Here is a 19,529-nt window from a genome sequence, read left to right as displayed (position 1 = left end):
TCAGAACCTTGCCAGTCCTTGAGGCCAGTGTCCACTATTTTGGCTTTTCTTCTAAATACCAGATCAGCAGTAAAACACCAACTTGAACTTTTTGTGTTTCTGGATTCCTACAAACCTGATCTTTCATTTTTGACAGAAACTTGGTTCTGTCCAGATTCCCTTCCCAATATCCTTGCATCACTACCCTCCACTTATTATGCCTTGCGGGCCGATCGACCGCTGGGCAAGGCAGGTGGAGGTGTCGCTCTGATTGTCCGGTCGGATCTCCACTTTCAAACTCTCTCCTCTCCGATCATCAAGGGAGCTGAGTGCTTAGTGATGCGATCTGCTTCCTTCCAGACCCCTATCACCTGTGTCCTTGTTTACCGCCCACCCCACCACACGCCCTATTTTGTGACCGAGTTCCAGGAACTACTTGCCACACTAGCAGTTAACAACTCCTCTGTGTTAGTTCTTGGCGATTTTAACTTCTGGCCATAAGACCCTGCGGAAAACGCTTGCGTCCAGAGACTTTACAGACCTCCTCCATAGTCTAAATTTTACTTCACACGTGTCTGTCCCTACCCACATTAAGGGTCACATCTTAGACCAAATTTGGTCACTGAACATCCCGGTCTCTCCCCCTACCATCACACCCTGTCTTTGGTCAGACCACTTTCTGATTTCGTTCACCTTAGACTTCCACCAGTCCAAGCGCCCTACCCTTCCCAGGAATGTCTGGGCCCGCAATTGGAATAAGGTTGACATCCCTGCCCTTTGCCTTTCCCTCCAAGGCTCCTACCCGGCTCTAGAGGAACTTTCCCCCTCTTCTCAGGCAACCGCTATCAATGTCTGGCTATCCAGGTCATGTAATCAAGTGGCACCCTTGAAGCGAGTCGCAGTGAAACGTGCCCATAATGCCAACAAATGGTTCACTGGCGAACTCAAGGTAAAGAAGTTAGCCGCCCGCCAGGCAGAACGCGCATGGAGGCGTGCTTACTGCCCAATTTTTAAAATTCACTATTCGTCCATGCTTAATGCATACAAAAGCGCAATCCTCTTAGCTAAGACTAATTACTTCTCTGACAAAATACTCTCAGCTGGAAATCAGTCTAGAGAAATTTTCTCTACCGTCTATGAGCTAGCTTTGTCAGACAGAACCTCTCTTAAACCTTCCCCCTCCCAAGCCCTCTGTGACTCCCTAAACAGTTTTTTCGTTGAGAAAATTGCAGCTATCAAGGCCAACATACCCCTTCCCCCCCTTCCCCTCCTGTTCCCGAACCCCCCCCCCCAACAGGTTCCCCCTTGATCACATACCTCCACTGACCAGAGAAACGTTTTCTTCTCTGGCGGTGCGTGTCAAATCAGGCTCCCCCTCTGATGTCTGCCCAGCTCCCGTTCTGAGAGAAATCTTTCAGGCCTGCCCTATCCCTCCTTTGGTATTCCTGAACGATTCCCTCAGGAACGGCACTGTCCCTGACCTTCACAAAACAGCCATAATCATCCCCCTACTGAAAAAACCCAGTGCCGACCCTGCCTCCCTTACGAATTACCGTCCCATCTCCCTTCTCCCTTACCTGGGTAAAATATTGGAATGTCACGTCTCCTCTGTCCTCAGCTCTTTTGTGGAGGACAGCGGTTACTTGGCCTCCTGCCAGGCTGGATTTCACCCTAGTCATTCTACCGAGAGGGTCGTGGTTTCTGTCTTAGACAGCCTCAGGGAGGGGATGGATACGGGTCGCCCCCAGGCCTTGGTCCTCCTAGATTTGTCCGCTGCCTTTGACACGGTTGACCATTCTATTCTTCTCACCCGTGTCAGGGCAGCGGGCATCGGCGGGCCCCCTTTGGCTTGGCTTACCTCCTTCCTGAGGGACCGTACCCAGGCTGTTCATCTAGAAGGATTTTCTGCTCCCCCACGTAAGGTGCAGTGCGGTGTCCCCCAAGGTTCCTCCTTTTCCCCCCTTCTATTCAACCTTTATATTTTCCCCCTCATTTCTGCTTTACAGCAACTGGAGGTCACTGTCTTTAATTACGCATATGACCTCCAGTTGATCTTCAACCTTTCTCATTCTCCTGAATCTATCCATAACTTCCAATCAATTATGATTTTCATCAGGGACTGGATGAACTTTAACCACCTTAAACTTAACCCAGATAAAACTGAGCTGGATTTGACGGGTGATGCATCCAGTCCCTGGACCCCCACGTTCTGGCCTCCTTCACTTGGTCCCCCCCCCTTCACCTTCTCACTCAGTTAAAACACTTGGGATCACGTTAAATCAAAATCTTACCCTGCACTCCCAGATTAGCATGGTGGTATCCTCTTGCTTTTTCACTCTTCGCACTATCCGGAAAATTTCCAGATTTTTCTCCCCATCTGCTTTCAAACTCATCATGATGGCAATGGTATTATCGCGGCTGGACTATGGTAATATCCTGTACAATGGCGTTCCGGCTTATGCCCTTCGACGCCTACAGCTGGTTCAGAACCAAGCGGCCCGTCTCATCTATGGTCTCCCTAAACTTCATCATGCTACCCCTGTATTGAAGAACTTACATTGGTTGCCCATTAGGGAGCGGGCCCTCTTTAAACTTGGCTGTAGCGCGTTTCAGGCCCGAGCTGGAACTGATCCAGCCTTTATAAATTCTGCAATCTCCAGCTACATCCTGGTAAGGGAGCTCCGCTCCTTCAACCAGTCCCTCCTCTCTATCCCTCGTTTTAGGAAAAAGAGGATGGGGGGGTGAAATTTGCTGTCCTCGGTCCTACTTGTTGGAATTCCCTCCCCCCCACCATCAGATCCATCTTGCTCTACCCTGAAATCCGTAAGGCCCTTAAAACCTATCTTTTTCTGCAAGCCTTCTCAGCTTAAAGTTTCCCCACAGTCCCCACCCAGGCTCTAACGTTCCTCAGCGCCAAGAAACCGCCAGGTATATGTGCGCTTAACAAGTGTTTTTAAATTCAAATTCAAGTTCAGGTAATTATAACTGCTTAATTTCTATGATTTTGTGCATGTGAAATCCCTAAAACCTTTGTTTTTTTCAGTGAAAATATATATAAATACACACACACACAATGCTTCGGCAACGCATTATCAATTACCACTATATCTTCATGGTAAGCGTACATAGGGAAACATCGATTTACTATTCTAACTTCAAAGCTACTTGCATTGACAATATCATGCCAAGTTGATAAATTGTGCAGTTCGATATTAAAAACTCCATATATAAGTACCACACCATTTCTGATGCCCTTAGTAATGCTATCCGATGACATTATTAAAGTTGAACTTACTTTAGCATGTAAAATAGTACAAGAGTGAATGTTCCCAAAATAGCGGGGAAGGGGAGAAGAAAACTGAAAAAATAGCTGGGATTGCAAACGTAACAAGTTATTAGCATAAGGTTATAATACTGAGGGTGTAATAATATCCGAAGTACAGTCATAACTGCAGCCTGCACATGTTGCATTCTTCTTCTGAGCCTGTGAAGAAAATGCACGTTTAGTCTCCATAAACATAAAAAAAAGAATGCTACGGTTTTCTAAAGGGTAGGAGCACGAGCCCTGAAACAAATATACACACATTGCTTCAAACAAATAATTATATTTTTTCTGATCATAGGCACTGATATTAGTAAAGGAGGAGAAAAATGTTTATATTGAAACACTTGACCTTCTCAAGGTGCATCAATTGTAGAGCCGTTGGGAGCTGGTGCTCTTGGCTTCCATTTTGCACAACGTCACGACGCACGCCATTAGGGAGCTCACGCTCATAGCGGCAAATGAGCTTTCTTATGCACTCTCGCAGTAAATTGAATGCCAGAGCGCACAGATTAACCAAGGAATACCTAATGAAGCGGCAGTGATTCAATGTAAATACCAGGAGGTGCAGGTGGGAAGGCGGCTCTCGTGAGAAAAGGGCAATGCGCACTCACAAGATAAATTGCCATTTCGAAATTAGAAATGCTATCGCGGAAAAACAGCTTGAGGGTGTGTAATGCATCGAAGAAACGCGCTTAATGCACCTTTCTCAAAGTACTCTGAGGCCCTTCACCTGCAGGGGAAGTGCGTTTCCCGAGTAGTGGACATTATGTGGCATGAAAGGCTTTTGATTTTCATGTCCAATATCACTTGAATTCTAAATGCTCCTTTTGACTTTAGCTCATTCCATTGGGTTTAACATATAATCCGAGTGTATTGAGCGGATCTCTCGGCCTGTGCAATCTCCTGCCTTTCATAGTGCTTGGTATATGAACAAGCCTCTCAGAATAAATCCAACAACTATCAGTGCAGTCCCCCATACATTACTGACTTCAGCCGCCAACCCAGTGTGTGATGAGGGACATGGAATCCCTGCTAGAGGGATATCTGCTTGCTTCAGAGCTTGATCTGACGGTGCAGTTCATTTGTGCAAATCCTTATTTGCACATGATCCTGTGCCTTCTTCCACTTCCCCCTTGAATGAATAGTGCTCCATTGCTACCCAGCTAGGTTCACACTTTAAAAATACCAAAACATGCACCCAAGGAAAGGAGACAACAGGATGGGCCATTGAAGCTCAGTACTTGGAACATGTCAGCATGTACCCTTTCCATTCTTGTATGACAAGGTTGAGAAAGCAAAGAGATATTCAACTCAATTGACAGGTTTTATATTTCTTCAGAGGGCTGGAGAAATGTTTCTCTTTACCACTGCAATGGTCAGCTATTGTCGTGGGACTGTCACCTTACACCAGCTGGGTAAAATAACTGTGTAACTACATTCAAACAAACATGTTCTTAGTCAACGCGTGAGCTGGCATCCGCCCTGTTCACAGTACTGAAACAGTGCTTCTGGCTACCCGGGACGACCTAAGATGTAATCTGGATTTAGGACACACAAATGCCCTGATCTTGTCAGACATATCTCCTTCTTTCGGCTCAGTCAACCGTAACAACTTTTTATGCTATGTTAGAGCACTAGCTATTGGGACAGCAAGCAGATTGATTAAATCCTTTCTATTTGGCAGACTTCCAATGGTAAAGATGGGTAATTTATCAAGTGAAAAATATCAGTAAAACGTGTGGTTCCCTAGGGTTCTTCGCTATGCCCCCATTTGTTCAACAAATAAGTTGTACTGCTAGCAAAAGATGCTCATGTAGATATACCAGCAACGCCCAGCTTCTTCTCTGCCTTGACAATAACCTTTCTTCCATAATGAATTCAGACAAACTTTGCTTTTCAAATGGCAGGGGATAGGCAGGAACAAATGTAAGCTGATTGTCAAAAAGACCTAAGACCAAATTGTAAATTGAGAGAATAAATTGTAGCTCAATTCTTAATGGCTACAGCACTGGGAACTATTCTGCCACCAGTTAAATCTGTGTGAAGCCTGGGGGTAAAAAAATGATACTTCGCTATCTATGGCCACCCAAGTTTCTGCTGTTGTCTCCTAATGTAGCTAGTGTTCTAAGATCTTGAGAGCGATTCTTCCCTAACACTCTTCTGATGGTAAACATATGGCTGTGACAGTTCTAGTTGTCTCATGTGTGGTCTTCAGAAACTCTGTTTTTTGGAACAACCTCAATCATAACTCCCCAAGTTATAAATGGTCAAGAACACAGCAACCAGCTTGGTAGCTGGAGCATCTCGTTTTGCGCAAGCTATCCCGATTTTCCAAAAACTGCAGCGGCTTCCAATGAGACAATAAATTCCGTGAATTAATTTGTAGTGCAAGTTTCAATACTGATTATTATGTCAGAGAATTTAGGGGCCGATTATGATGATGGTGAGACCACCACCGACAGTCTGTCAGTGGCGGTCTCACCGCCATCATTTTCATGTTTTCCGCCTGACATTTTATAATGGCGGGTGGAAGGATGGGCATCGGGAATCCTGACTGCCACTCATCCAAGCTCCTTGAGCCCACCAGTGTGGTGGAGGGCGTCACTTTCCCTACAATAGTGGCAGTGCCTACCAGGCACCGCCGTAGGGATTACGATGTCCCTTTACGCCCGCCTGTTCATGGCGGTTAACCCGCCATGAACAATCGGGTAGAAAGGGACTTTGAGGGCCCATATCAGGCCCTTCTTCCACCCTGGCCCTAATCTGTGGGCACCGGGGACACCTAATGTGCCTCCTACAGATCCCTGTTCCATGTGGCCGGCTCCACATGGTGCCTGCCACGTAGTGCAGGGATGTGTGTGGTGTTTCTTTTATGCATTGCGGTGGGTGCTGCAGCCAGAAGCACCCGCCGCAATGCAAAATAGTGGTAAAAAAGGGGGTGGTGATGGACGGAGCATCTGAACCAATCAAACACTCACACCCAGTCAACAGATCTGTTCTTTAGCCCACTCTGCCACCCCAGTTCAGACATGGCCATATGCAAATCAGTCTGACCCTGTGCCTCATGGGAACAGTCCAGCCCGAACTGCCAAGCCATGCCTTCCCTGGACCGGAAACAAGCTTCGAGGACCGGTTTCTGGCAATTCAGCCGTCTTCAGCCCGGCTTGCTTGAATCCAGTGGCAAAGTGAGCAAGGGACTCACGTCTGAGCATACCCTGCCAACTTATGGCGAACAAAGTGGTACAAAAGGGGGTGGTGATGGAAAGCAAAACATAGGCATTGCGACCGCCGTGGTGGCGGTGGCATCCTAATGCCTACAAAGGAACTGCCGACAGCCTGTTGGGCGGTCCCGTCTGCGACAGGTGGAAGGCGGACTTTTTTCCACCATCTAGCCTAATCGGGCCCTTGGAAATTTGTTCAGAGATGATATGACTGATGTTACTGGTTGTGCCTTTCCACCTCCTTCAATCCTTTACATAGGTTATGTAAGGGAAGAGCCAAATGCTCTATTGGTAGTGATCTCCAAGTTATTGCTTTCTACATGGTGTCTTGACACCCTTGCTTAGTGTGAAACATAGTTTTTGTATGTAGCAAATACTGCATACCCAATGGCACGTCTCCCCTACAATACAAAACAGAGAGAGTATAGCATAGCTGCTTTTTCCCTAAGAGAGCCTTCTCACTCTGGTGAATAGATAGACTGCAGTCCACCCTTCACTCCCACCATCTACCAAATGTCTGGGATACAAGATGAGGTATCAGCAGACCTTCTCAGTAAACAGGTCAAATCGAATTTCTATAGGGCTCCTGTCTCCTCTGTCCCGACTTTCATGTCTGGGCCTCTACCTTCTGCTTGAGGAATGTCAGCAATACACTTCCATTGTCTGGGAACACAACCTTGTCAGATTCACGTGCACATGATCAGGCAAGGGGCATTGAAAAAGGAACCCACAGGCCTCCTTTACTATAGCCTTATAGCCAGGCTCGCTGCAGCGTTAAAGGCCCGAGCCGAAGGCGTGGGACTTTAACAAGGCTTCAGGACTTTAGTAGCCGGTATAGCCCTGCTACGAAAGGCTATTAGAACATTTTTCCACTAGAGGGCTGAATGTTCTAACAAATAAAACAAAGCCTTCAGGGAGCGCGAGGGGATTGAAATCCCCTCAGGCTACCTGAAGCCTATGTTCACAGCCAGAGCTGTGAACAAAGAAACATTGGAATGTTGGAGCTCCGGGCTTATACTAGCCATTATAAGCCCGGAGCTACTCCATTGTTTTCAATGGAGCTACCAACAATCCAATGTTCTAATAACACATACAATGCATGTACAACACTGACAGCATACACAAGCATCAGCAACGATTGCAGCAACTTGTTACTGCATATCCAATTGCACAGCGTCAAAAAAATGGCTTCCAAACTTTTTTCATTTTCCAAATTCAGTGTTTTATTCCATAATTTTCAAAATTCATCCAATTTAGCTTTCTAGTTCACTGTAAGACTGTCCAGAGACCCATTTTTTCACATGAAGCAGTCGTGTTAATCCCGGCCTCATACCACATCACGAGGGACACTTAATTCATGTCACACAGCAAAATTCATAATCCCAATGCATTTCGGGCCTCTTTTCCCTTCGTCAGGGAAAGCTGTTTAGATTTAAACATGTAAAAACCTGTGTTAGTCCTCCATAATGAAGTGCTACTATGTTCTTGCCAAAGTACATTCTACACAAATCTGATTAATGTTTTAAACGTGATTCTTCCCTTTAAAACTAAATGGTTAACAATGCTCCCTCAGTGCATTCATAATAGTGTGACCTTGTCAAGAATTTCCTACAGGCGGTGACCTCCCCTACTCCATTCTCGATATTAAACCTGCCAATTTTAGCCCGCGTTGCTAGGTAAAAACTAAACTTACCCAATGTTCTCTGCATTAACTGCGTGCTATGCATACCCCAAACCCCTCCACTACAACATAAATTAAATGCCCGGACCCTGTGCTCTCACAGCTTGACATTAAAAACCTCCCTCAGTCCCATTTTATTTCACTTACCTGCTGATATTCCAGTTATCTGTACCGTCCTCTCATATATAACCGTCATTTCAAACAAATGCTCAATTTAAACTATTGCTCTAGTGTGAATTCCTCCAATAGCAACCACTTAATCAACTTATACTGAGATCCATTTGAAACCACGTAATCCATTCGCGTTTAGGTTCTAATCCCGACTCCTCCCTCATGACCTCAACCACTACAAGTCCCACAAGCTCTTGCAACAGAACCAACCATATTGTGAAAACGATGACATAATGGGCTCTAACATAAACACTATCACCCTCCATTTTTTTTGTTTTACCGAATATCATGTGCCAAAACAAATGCTACAATGCAATTACTTCTACCAACAAATTAATGTATTCAATAAATCCTCATTTAAACAACAAAACGAAAACCCCTAAGAAGTCCGTATAATGTATACATTTTGCTCCAATGGTTGAACATAAATCCAAGCAGACTATACTCAAGTCCTTTTCTCATGAACGGGGGCAGCCTTGTTAGTGAAGATGTTACATATTGAGTTCAAAGATGATCCATTCATCATTTTTAGTGCCTGGTGCAACACTGCTAGTGAGGCAAAATCATTCATCAATGCACGATAGGGTAGCAGTTATATAAGCACATTATAAATGCAATGACAATTGCAGTTTAATTTAAAAGTGTGCCTAGTACACACGTCGTTGTCAGGTGATACTCCAGCTTTTATCAAAAGGAACTTGCAAAGCTATTTTGCTGAGAGTACCCGATTCTCTTCTGCGAAAAAGTATCGATTATCCCAGATTTCACCAGATCAGAATCAGTGAACTTCACCTTTCCGCATTACTTTACAAATGTATTGCACTCTCCTCCGAATAGCCTTTTCTTGGAAAAATCCCTGTTGCGATTCAGACGTCGAAAAACTTTTTTTTCGTAATCACAGTGAATTGTTGTTTTGCCTTTAGCCTTGACTTTTCCTTTAGTGAATGCACAATGAGATTTTTTTGCTGATAGCGCACTTTATAAATAGATATTATTATAACAGAACCAATCTGTACTAGTCCAGGTAGGAAATGGTTGGCCCAATTATTGGTATCCTGGAACCAGACAAGGTATACAGAACATAATAGTTGCTTTTTGAAAACTTGTTGCCTGTGTATTGCGTGAAATGATGTTTCTATTCTTTAAATTAGCTGAAGGACTTAAAGTGTTTATTGAATATAGGGAGCATTTGCGGGCCATGGACAGGTGATGATGTGTATTGGGACAGGTGATGATGTGTATTGTGGCAGCAATTCTTCACCCTCTTCTTGGTTCATGTCACCAGTCAGCAAATCAGTCAAATAGGTTGGGTGGCAGATTATGGTATTTGGCTGGTTTTTTGAAGTAGTCCCGGTACCTTTATCCATATACACATTGCTGCTTGCAGTTGTGTTCCTTCTCGTCCCATTCGTTATAGTGTTTTTTTAGTTAGTGATAGCGATTGGCTGTGTTTGAAAAGGCATATAGATTTTCGCTCTTTGTATCTGCCGTTCATTGCTACTGTTGCCCTTCAGAGGTGTCCAGGGCACCTTCTCCCCATCTTTGACTCTCAAGCTCCTTGTTTTATCGTCTTCTTCCTCAATCTGGACCTGGTCATGAGGAGAGGGTGACCAGATTGTGGGGAACAGCGTTTACAATGCAACTTTTACAACGAAGTACCTTTACGACGCAACCATTACAACGCAACTTTTACAACGACTTGCGCTGGGGGGCGCTCTAGGATAGGGAATAGTTTTAATTTACTATCCAACACCTTCCCTACTATCCACGGGGACTGGGGTTGGAATAGTAAATTAAACTATTCACTTTCCAGCGCCCCCAACGCAAGTCGTAACGACTTGCGTTGTAAAACTTGCGTCTTAAAGTCATGCGTTGTAAAAGCATGCGTTGTAACGACGTACATCCCCAGATTGTACCTTTAAGACCTATGGTAGCTGAGAAGAGTGAGAAGGGCTTCGGCTGAATTAAAACCAAGGGGCTGGGCCTATACTATGCGCCGCAGTACAACAAACAGTGGACCACTATGCACTCTGGTTATGCAATGCAGCCTTGATGGTGGCACTTTCGCGATGTGATTAGACACGGGTGGGGGAGGGGTGCCATATGTTCCAACGCTATGGACATGGGAGGCAAACCTGGAATAGCAATTATAATTGAACTTGCAGAAGTTAAAATGAAAGGTATTTCAATAGCTACAATTGTTTCTAGTCTATTTAATTAAGAAATGTCAAAATGCTAAGAAACATTAAAATACGAACTATGTTTTACTTCAATTCATATATTTGTTTATCTCGCACTGGAATTGTTTAGAGTGCTGACACTATTTTGGAGAGGCTCCAGATCACTTGATAATTGCTTGTAAAATCTCAGAAATAATCTGAACAATGTATTTAATTCTCCTGTTTTGCATCTTTCGTATGAGTTTCTGATACAAAATGCTGCATCCTCTTTGCTTCCATTGGTGAGCGACTACATTTGCATGCTGGCAGAGCTTCACTTTTTCTAGGCCTGGTCTCTCACAGGGAAAATGCCTCTCATCAGACAAGCTTCAGAGACTTCAGTTATCCGATGACTGTTCCCCTATGTTTCTGAGTGCTCCTCCACCCCGGCGCTTCCCTCCTCGTGTGCTTACATGCTCACTCTGCTATGTCCAAGGTTTAATTAGATGCGTTCCGTAGTCACTCGCCAATTAACATCATCTACAGGGCAGCCACATGGACTTCTTCACAGGCTTTTTACAAACGTTAGTCCCTGTACACCAGTGTGTGTGCAAATCTAGCCCGCATTGGCACCTTTGTGTGTTTGTTTGGTTTGCATTGCATAAACTGCATACCTTGACTTCTTGAAGGCACACCCAATGCAGTCAACAGGGTGTGTACAGAGGCAGTCGGATTACTTTGCGCTGCCCTTAACAGGAACATCACAGTTTTAGGAAGTAGCTCTTTCAGTATCGGATGTCTGGGCTAACTGGAATTTATTCTTCCCAGCTGAGTAACTAGAAGGAACCTTGGACTAGTGTCTGAGGTTTGCACCTGTTTAGTTTTATTTTGGTCTATACAAAATATTACACCAATTGCCATTGGCTGTTGCCGTTCTGCCATTTGTTTCTTCCTTTGTGAGAAGAAATAACATCTGTATTTTTAGTTCTCATCCCTTTCAATTCACAGAGCTCCTCTGCTATATATCAATTTCTTTGGCACAGTTTAGACGCGCTGTGATTTGGACATTTTTGTGAAACTGGGTACACATAGAAACGTAGCTGTGGAGGGAGCCATGGGCTGACTTTGTATTTGGAGATGACTTCACTACACCGCAACTTTGATGCAGGATTTTTGTCGAGGAAGTAGGTGATTGTGAGGCCTTTTCTCCTGGTGCGCACAGTTGTTTACCAATAGTGTTCCATGGTCATGGGTATCAATGTATTGACATTTGATGACCAAGTCAGTCACTTTGTACCGCTCATTCTACAGTGGTAGTTTGGGTATGATGTCCAAGCTTACTCTATGAGGTGGTAATAGGCTTGAAATTCATATGAAGTGTGACACAGTAAAACACACACCATAAAAAATGTCCAGTAAGACCTAATATAAAAAGTCATTTGTAGATGGGCAGTCACCGGGCATCCATCAAAAATTGGCAGATGTGGCAATCGCTCTGCTCATGAGTTTGTAAGTGTGCTTTGTTTCCAAAAGTTAAGCCTCAGCTGGCTGCTTTGTCAAAAACACACTCTCAGTCGCTGGTCTGCTAGTTGAGGTGCCATCAGAACCTCCACCCAATTTAGGGATGGCTCGTGAAGTCATTTTGGCTGTTTGTTTCTGCCTGGGACTGCAAGCTGTAGTATGGTGGACCTGCTCAGGAAATATTGATCAGTGGCTGCAGCGGCTTGTGGAAAACTCTTAACGCATCGTAAACATTGATTTTACATATTGCGAAAATAGTCCTCCTCTTTCTGGTTTGTCTTTATGATATGAAAAAAATGACAACGGTCCAGAATACTCCCATGGTATGGTGGGCTGTCTGGTTGTCATTGGGTGTTTTCTGAAAAACATTGCCCGAATTGCCTGTGTGGCAGGGAAAGCAGTGTCTCTGATACCCAAATAGGACCAATATGTTATTCTAGTGCTTAGAAGCCTTAAGTGACAGTGCTACATTTATAGTGAAAGCTGAATCCTTACATACAGATAGCCATCAGATCACTATCAGCGAGGGCCTTCACAGTTCAGTTTACTCGAGGGATACCAGAGGTATGTCTTAACAGCTCAATGAGTGAATAGCTACAAAGTTTCCTAGATGCTGAATTATATTTGCTGTCTTTGCAACTGATGATTAAAGCAAGATAGATCCGTGACCCTGAGCCAGTATTTCAGAGAATATGCCCTAAAACACTCTAACCTTTCACCCAAGAGTTAATTGGATTGCCAAACAATGAAATATAGACGCTACTGGTTAATAAATGGAACAGGACAAAGTTTTTAGTCCTGGGATGGATTGAGGTTACCTGACCCAATTCAAAGAACCAAGTGAGGCCTCCTAAGAATGCACTCAGTCTTCAGAGTGTTAGGTGTTAGCTACTACTTTAGTTGAACTGGTACTTCACAGTCAGCAGCTGATGGAAGTCACTAATTTCAGAGACCTGTATCACTTTAATGGCTGGTTGCGGTTAGAATTTTCCTGTTCTAACTCCCACTTGATTGGTTAGCACCCACCAGGGACAACTGTGTACCCTGGTCTAGGATTACAATTAACACAAGCCCTACGCATGGTTAGGGACAGTGCAGCTTTACCAGCAGAAATGGCCCAGAATGACGTAGGTTTTGTTCCCTTTGGGCTAATGCTGTTGCTATCAATGTGCATCTCAGGTCATAGTCGATGGATGTGATGTCTGACTCAGTATTTCTGTACTGTCTGACATGTCTTGCACTGGCTGAAAAGACTGTTCTCTTCGAAGATAGACGTAATTGGCCTTTTACAGCTCAAAGAGCTCCTAGGGTCCTGATGATTCGATAACAGTGAATCATTGGTGAGATTGGAGGATCAGCATGGACCTTTAACTAGAGGTGTTAGGGGCGTCCAGAACTATCCTTATTGGGGTTTTTAGCAGCGGGAAACAAGTGTAGTCAGTTAAGATTTATTTGCTGGACTGGTATTTTACTTTGGCAGTTCCATCTGTCAAAATATTTTATTTGCTCTCTGTTAACCATTCCGTCTTGTTTTCCTGGTTGTCTGTCTAATGGACATATCATAGTAATTGTGAGGGTATTCCAGTCTTTTATACCTTCACTTTAACCCATTTACTGCAGGGCTAATTCCCCTTCTGTGCTTGGGGGAGGAGGGGGGGGGGCTCGCGAAGCGCCCCGGTGCTCATGACGAGCTGAGCTCGTTATGAGCCACGGTGGCCGTGTGGTCATGACGAGCTGAGCTCGTCATGACCACGCCCGTTCCAATGGAACGCCCAGCACAGCAGGGGAATTATCCCCGCGTTTGCGTGGCGCAACGGTCATACACGGCCACCGTGGCTCATGACAAGCTGAGCTAGTCATGAGCATGGGAGGGGTTAAGAAAGCTGCCTACCTTGACCATGGTATAACCAGTCCGGATTTAGAGTACAGAGACATATATTATGAAATTGTCTAACTTTGAACCTCCGGAAAGTAGAGAATTATATAAGATATAGACATTTAAAAATATATATTTTTAGCTTGAGGAGTGCTCAGCAAACGCTCCGACAGATCCTTTTATCTGGGCTGGCATGGTAAACCTTGATGGTTCTCCACGAGCCAAACTTTTGGGCATGGATGTTAGAAACATCCAAGGAACTGTTATAGCTGGAAAAATGCATTTTGTCATTTGTGTAAATACTGACTTGGTGAGCGACAATGAACTTGGAGCATTTTTAGTGATGTAAAAGTAAAATAATGGATTTTAACCTTTTGGAGAAAATCTCTAATGTCGGAATCTCTGATTGATGCTGTGAAAAATCTCTTTGTGGAAGTTATAACACTAGTGGATGTTCAGTTGACTGGTTCAACTCTGGTTTTCTTCACCCACTGTTTTTGACTGAACTATGTAATAATGTTTAAAATCCATGACAGATATTAGGAGGTGCAGAGTGTGGGAACTAGGTAGAGAATACTGAAAATATGTCTGGAAATTTGATGCGGCAACCTTTTGTAGTTTTGACAAAGTCAAACAGTCAACAGGCATGCTTCCTTTGCGCATCACTTCTACCCCTTGATCACATTTTTATTACTTACCTACTACACAGTGCATGCTCTCTCAGTTGCAAGAGATGTTGCAGTGGGCTAAGACCCAGTCCATTGCTTACCAGTGGTTGACTTTACTATTACACTCATTTGCTTGCTTCATATTCATCTGCTTGTGTGGGCTTTACTTTCTCTTCTTGTGTATGTCCATCCCCTGGAGCATGGATGCATTACTTGTTCCTCTACTGCTCATTGTACAGGTGCTACTGTTATCTTTTTGTTTAAGCACTCCACGCGAATGCGTGAGTTTTCCAAGTGTTTCCCTCATGTACTTCTACCTGCTCCGTGCTTCTCTTTCTCTGTGATTCACTCACCCTCATGTGCTTCCCTCCTAGTGTTGCTTTCTCACTCATGTTTCTCCCCCAGCTCAGTGTTGCTCTCTTGTTCATTTACTTTTCTTCCTCCTTGCCCCAGATTGCTCTGTCACCATTAGTTTGCTTACCTCCTCGTTCCCTATGTGTTGCTTCTACTGTGCACACACCTCGTGTTTCTCCCGGTTGTATGACGTTTCAACGCATGCTTTTACCACGCATGCCTTTACAACGCAGGTATTACAATGCAAGTCGTTACAACGACTTGCGTTGGGGGGCGCTGGATAGTGGAATAGTTTAATTTTCTATTCCAACTCCAGTCCCCGTGGATAGATGGCAAGGTGTTGGATAGAAAATTAAACTATTTCCTATCCAACAGCACCCTCCACCGAAAGTCGTTGTAACGACTTTCGTTGTAATTCCTGCGTTGTAATGGTAGTGCGTGGTAAAAGTTTTGTTGTAAACGATGTTCCCCGTTTCTCCCCCACCCTCTGTATTGCTTCAACCCCTCCATTCTGTGGTATCTCCATCTCGATCCTCCTTGCCCACGTTTTGCTTCCATAAACTTGATGTGCAGTCTCTCACCTGAGTTTGTCACTTTGCGCTTGACTACCAGACAAGGTGAGGAAATTTGGATCTGCTTCTTCAGTGAGCTAATGAACTGCATGACATTGGGGCAACCTTTCCTGGTAACAAATACTGCAGCTCCACTTCTAAAGTGGGGCAGTAGCATCAAGAGCACCAGAACCTACAATCGCAGCATAAGGTGTCAGAGTGGAGGAGAACACACCTTCGACTTTATGTCATTTAAGTGCACAACTCCCTCCTCTGAGGCATGCATAACTCCAGCTGTGCACCTGCCCTCCCAGATGCACTGGAGAGCGAGCACTGTAGAGGAACACAGTGGTCACTCCATCTTTCTGCTGCACAAGTTTTGCATTGGACTTCCAATGTCTCTACAGTTTTACATCACAACTTTTAGGCCTTCCCTACAAGACTGCTTTTAACTTAATGTAGGAAAAAGCCTGTTTAGCACCACAGTGCTTTAAGTAGGATGAAAGAGGTGGAAGAGCTCCTTTAAAGGGGTGTGGCCTAAGTAACTGATAAACTACAATCTTGTGCTTTACACAGCTGCAGCCTGTCACCACTGTTTGTGATTTTTCTGCTATTTTTTCCAGACATTACACAACGCCAAACATGCTAAAACAAGCTAGACCTATTGACGCTCTGAGTTCCGGTTAGCAGTTTGATGTACACGAGTAACACCAATTATTTTGTTGTGTAAATAATTAGAATTGATAGTTAGAAATGGTACATATTTGACCATCACTCTGTGCACACTCAAGGGAAGCCAAGGATTGAATGAGCATGTAATCTGAAAACTATTCTGGTCCCTTGCCCCACCCTACTTCCAGCCCCTGCTCTAGAGCTCTCAGTTGTGCCCCATTCTGAACACACTCACACAACCTGTACTCACTCTAACATCTGAATGTGACTGACCTCACATGTAGCATACAAGCATTGAAAAACCCAGTAGCCCTGCCTTTTAGAGTGAAAACCTCTAGACTCTTCCAATCCTTAGTAACGTGGATTCCAGTTACAATACACACTTGCACTAAAATAAATAGAGTTTACATATACCTTAACAAATTCAAAGTCTTTACTTACGTAAAAGTGCAATGTACATGCAGTAACATATTACTAAAGCCATTATCAAAGCCAGTAGGTCCCAAAGGCGAGACCTAATGACTTTGCCAATCCTTGTTTAGAGTTGATATCTGTTCAGAATGAGCGAACTTGCAAAGCACAGGTCTCTGAATTGACGAGTCTGCAAGCTCTTTTCCTTGACCTCGACTGTAGGGTAGGAAGCAGAACATTTTCTGCAGGGGTGTGTTTTTGTGGCTGGCCTTTGGATGTGTTAGGACTTTTCTGTGTGTGTGGGTGAAAGCATTGACGGGTGAGCCACTGTGTTATATGTACTGTTGGGAAGAAGAAACCACCAGGCACTCTTCATCTGTTGCTTTACTGATGTTTGTCCATGTGAAGGAAGAATGCTGATGAGTTGGAGCACTCGATTGAGAAAGTTAATACATTATGGTAGGAGTTGATGGTTGTTACTTCTACTAATTTGTCAGAACAGTCAGAGATGGTGATGGGTTGAGATGAACACTGGCGTAACCTACTGAGTCAACGTTTTTCTATTCATTTGAACGTGTTCCTCGAATGATTTCCTGTTTATACATGTGTGAAATAGTTTAATCGGTAGACAGGTTTGGAGGGGAATCTTTTTTTAAAGTCATTTCATTTGTTTTAAGGTCATGACTATCATTGATTTTAAGGCCAATAGAAAGGATCCTGTGACCCAGCATAAGCTTACGTTATTGGGTGTATGAAGGTAGAGATCTGTGTAGTCATCACAGCGGCACTTAAAGAGGCCATTGGCATATATGGTTTCCACAAGGGGGCAATGATAGACACAGAAGGATAACAGTCATGTTCTAAATGACTTGGGTTTAGTGGATCAGCCTGATATCCACGTGAACTTGGCAGCTGAATTATGGGTATCCCAGAATAGGCCGTAGGATGTTCAACTATTTGAGCTTATAGACTTATACTCATCTTTTTCTTCTGTAGTGAGACTGAATGATTTTACCATTTGAGAGGTAAATGAAAGCTGGAAATGCTTGAATAAAACTGAATGACTGGTTATTACTCTGGTTTCTTCCACACAGTTGATGTTTAGCTTGTTGGTCCATTACAAAAGGGAGCCAACTTCATGCAGCCCATCAATGTCTCTAACTGTACGTACAGTCTGTCCTAATCTTCTAGCAATGTTCCTTATAAACGGGAATACATCTAGCCCCAAATTGGTAGCAGCCTTTGAGTCATCAGTGATGTGCAGGTTGAACCCTATGGCATAGTGAGTTGTGGGACCCACATCTCAACATATAGCTCCTACTTAACCCCTTCGACGCTCATGACGAGCTGGGCTCGTCATGAGGTAGCCTCCTCGCACGCTCATGACGAGCCCAGCTCGTCATGAATAAAGGGCTTTACAGATTCTCAGCGCAGGAGCAGAATATCGACCGCACGCATGCGGTTAAAGAGATTTGCTTTAACAGCGTTGTAAGTTGGGCTGTTCCTATTGGACCCTGGCAGAGGCTGAATTATATATGGTCTCTCCCTGTTTGTAGCGGCCCAATGAGCAAAAATGTTTTGGACTGAGACGGGTGAGCCATTAAGGAGGACTCTTGATTTTGTCACTTTATACACATCCTTCAGTTTCTGCAACAGTGCCATCACATGGGCCTTACTATGTTTCAGCTAATCAGTCAGCACATAATAAGTAGAAGTTTATGCATTTGAAAATGTGCCCATGTCATCATAAAAAAGGTGCTTATAGAAATGTTTGTCTCGCTGGAAAGATCCAGTCATAAAATTGATGTGTTCCGGGCTTTTTCTCTTACAGAGACCGAAGAAACCACCGCCTCCGACAGCTACAGTTTTGAAGTCAGGCACAGGTAAGATGCTGCATATCCTAGCATTCAACCACAGAACATAGTGATAACTGATGAGCAGAGAATCCCTATGTGGATTTTTATTGACATCAATTTGTTGGTGTTCCAAGAATGTAAAGATGTTTCAGCTGTTGTGTTAGCTGTCCTTGGTAAGATCCCAAATTATAGATGGGTTGCATTTCACGGAGGGCTTCTGGGTGACATTAATGAGAACGAAGCTCGAGTTCTGCATGATGTCACACGAAAACACTTGGTGTAACACTCCATGCTATCGACTAGTCCTGATTTACAATAGTATGTTGTTGTATAGGCCTCTCCCTCCCATTTCCTCTTTGTGTTGAGCTGATTCCATGGGCCAACTCCACAGAGGCAGAGATATCATGGAAGAGCAATGAAAAGGATGACTTTAACTTCCTCGAGCCTCCTCCCAGGTTTTCTACATTAAAGTTATACATGTTTGCTGTCTTGCCTATCACCCCCACACTCCATTTTAAAAAAAATGAAAAAAATACTGGTTATCCTGCCACCTTTGCCCAATCACCTTGGCAGCACCCTCCCCTTTCTAATTATGAGAGTCAAAGAATACATCATCACCTCAACAGACAATGTTTGCGTGATTCTGAACAGAGAATAGATGCAGCCCTCATCCTCTGGATCTCTAGATGGTCTTCAACATGGTATCACAGCCCACCCTCATCGGACACCTACGCAAGTTTGGGTTCAAGGACCAGCTCTCTGCTGGATCTTATTGCTTTTTGAGGGCAAGAACTCAAACAGTCAGCATAACACTGTGCACCTCAGAAGCATATAAACTCATCTGCAGTGTGGCTCAATATATATTTCTTAGTCCTACCCTATTTAACACATATGTGACTCCATTAGCTTACATACTCTGTGCCCGCATCAACAACATCATCTCATATGCTAACGACACACAACTCCTACTGTCTTTCTCAGACAATACCCCCAACACAATGGACAAATTCACCACCTGCATGCCTGGGCCATCACCAGGATGAAGTCTAACACTCAAGCTCAACACCGAGAAGACAAAAGTAGT

At 44.1% G+C, this 19,529-nt stretch overlaps 1 protein-coding gene across 8 annotated transcripts in view; it reads left to right on the top strand.

Annotated features, from left to right (window-relative positions):
* The window catches only part of SH3KBP1 (SH3 domain containing kinase binding protein 1), a 1,542,178-nt gene that overhangs the window by 1,283,944 nt on the left and 238,705 nt on the right, over positions 1–19,529 (top strand). For all 8 annotated transcript variants that reach the window (XR_013599915.1, XR_013599916.1, XM_078657888.1 and 5 more), the window contains one exon: positions 18,421–18,472. Coding sequence is in view for 6 of the 8 variants with exons in the window: in XM_078657888.1 (XP_078514014.1) it covers positions 18,421–18,472 (52 nt within the window). In the remaining 2 variants the exon portion in view is untranslated. The remainder of the gene's footprint in view (positions 1–18,420; positions 18,473–19,529) is intronic.

The sequence above is a fragment of the Lissotriton helveticus genome, chromosome 8, assembly GCF_964261635.1.
Source record: "Lissotriton helveticus chromosome 8, aLisHel1.1, whole genome shotgun sequence".
In the NCBI taxonomy this organism is placed as follows: Eukaryota; Metazoa; Chordata; class Amphibia; order Caudata; family Salamandridae; genus Lissotriton; species Lissotriton helveticus.
This window is presented reverse-complemented; position numbering and strand designations above follow the sequence as displayed.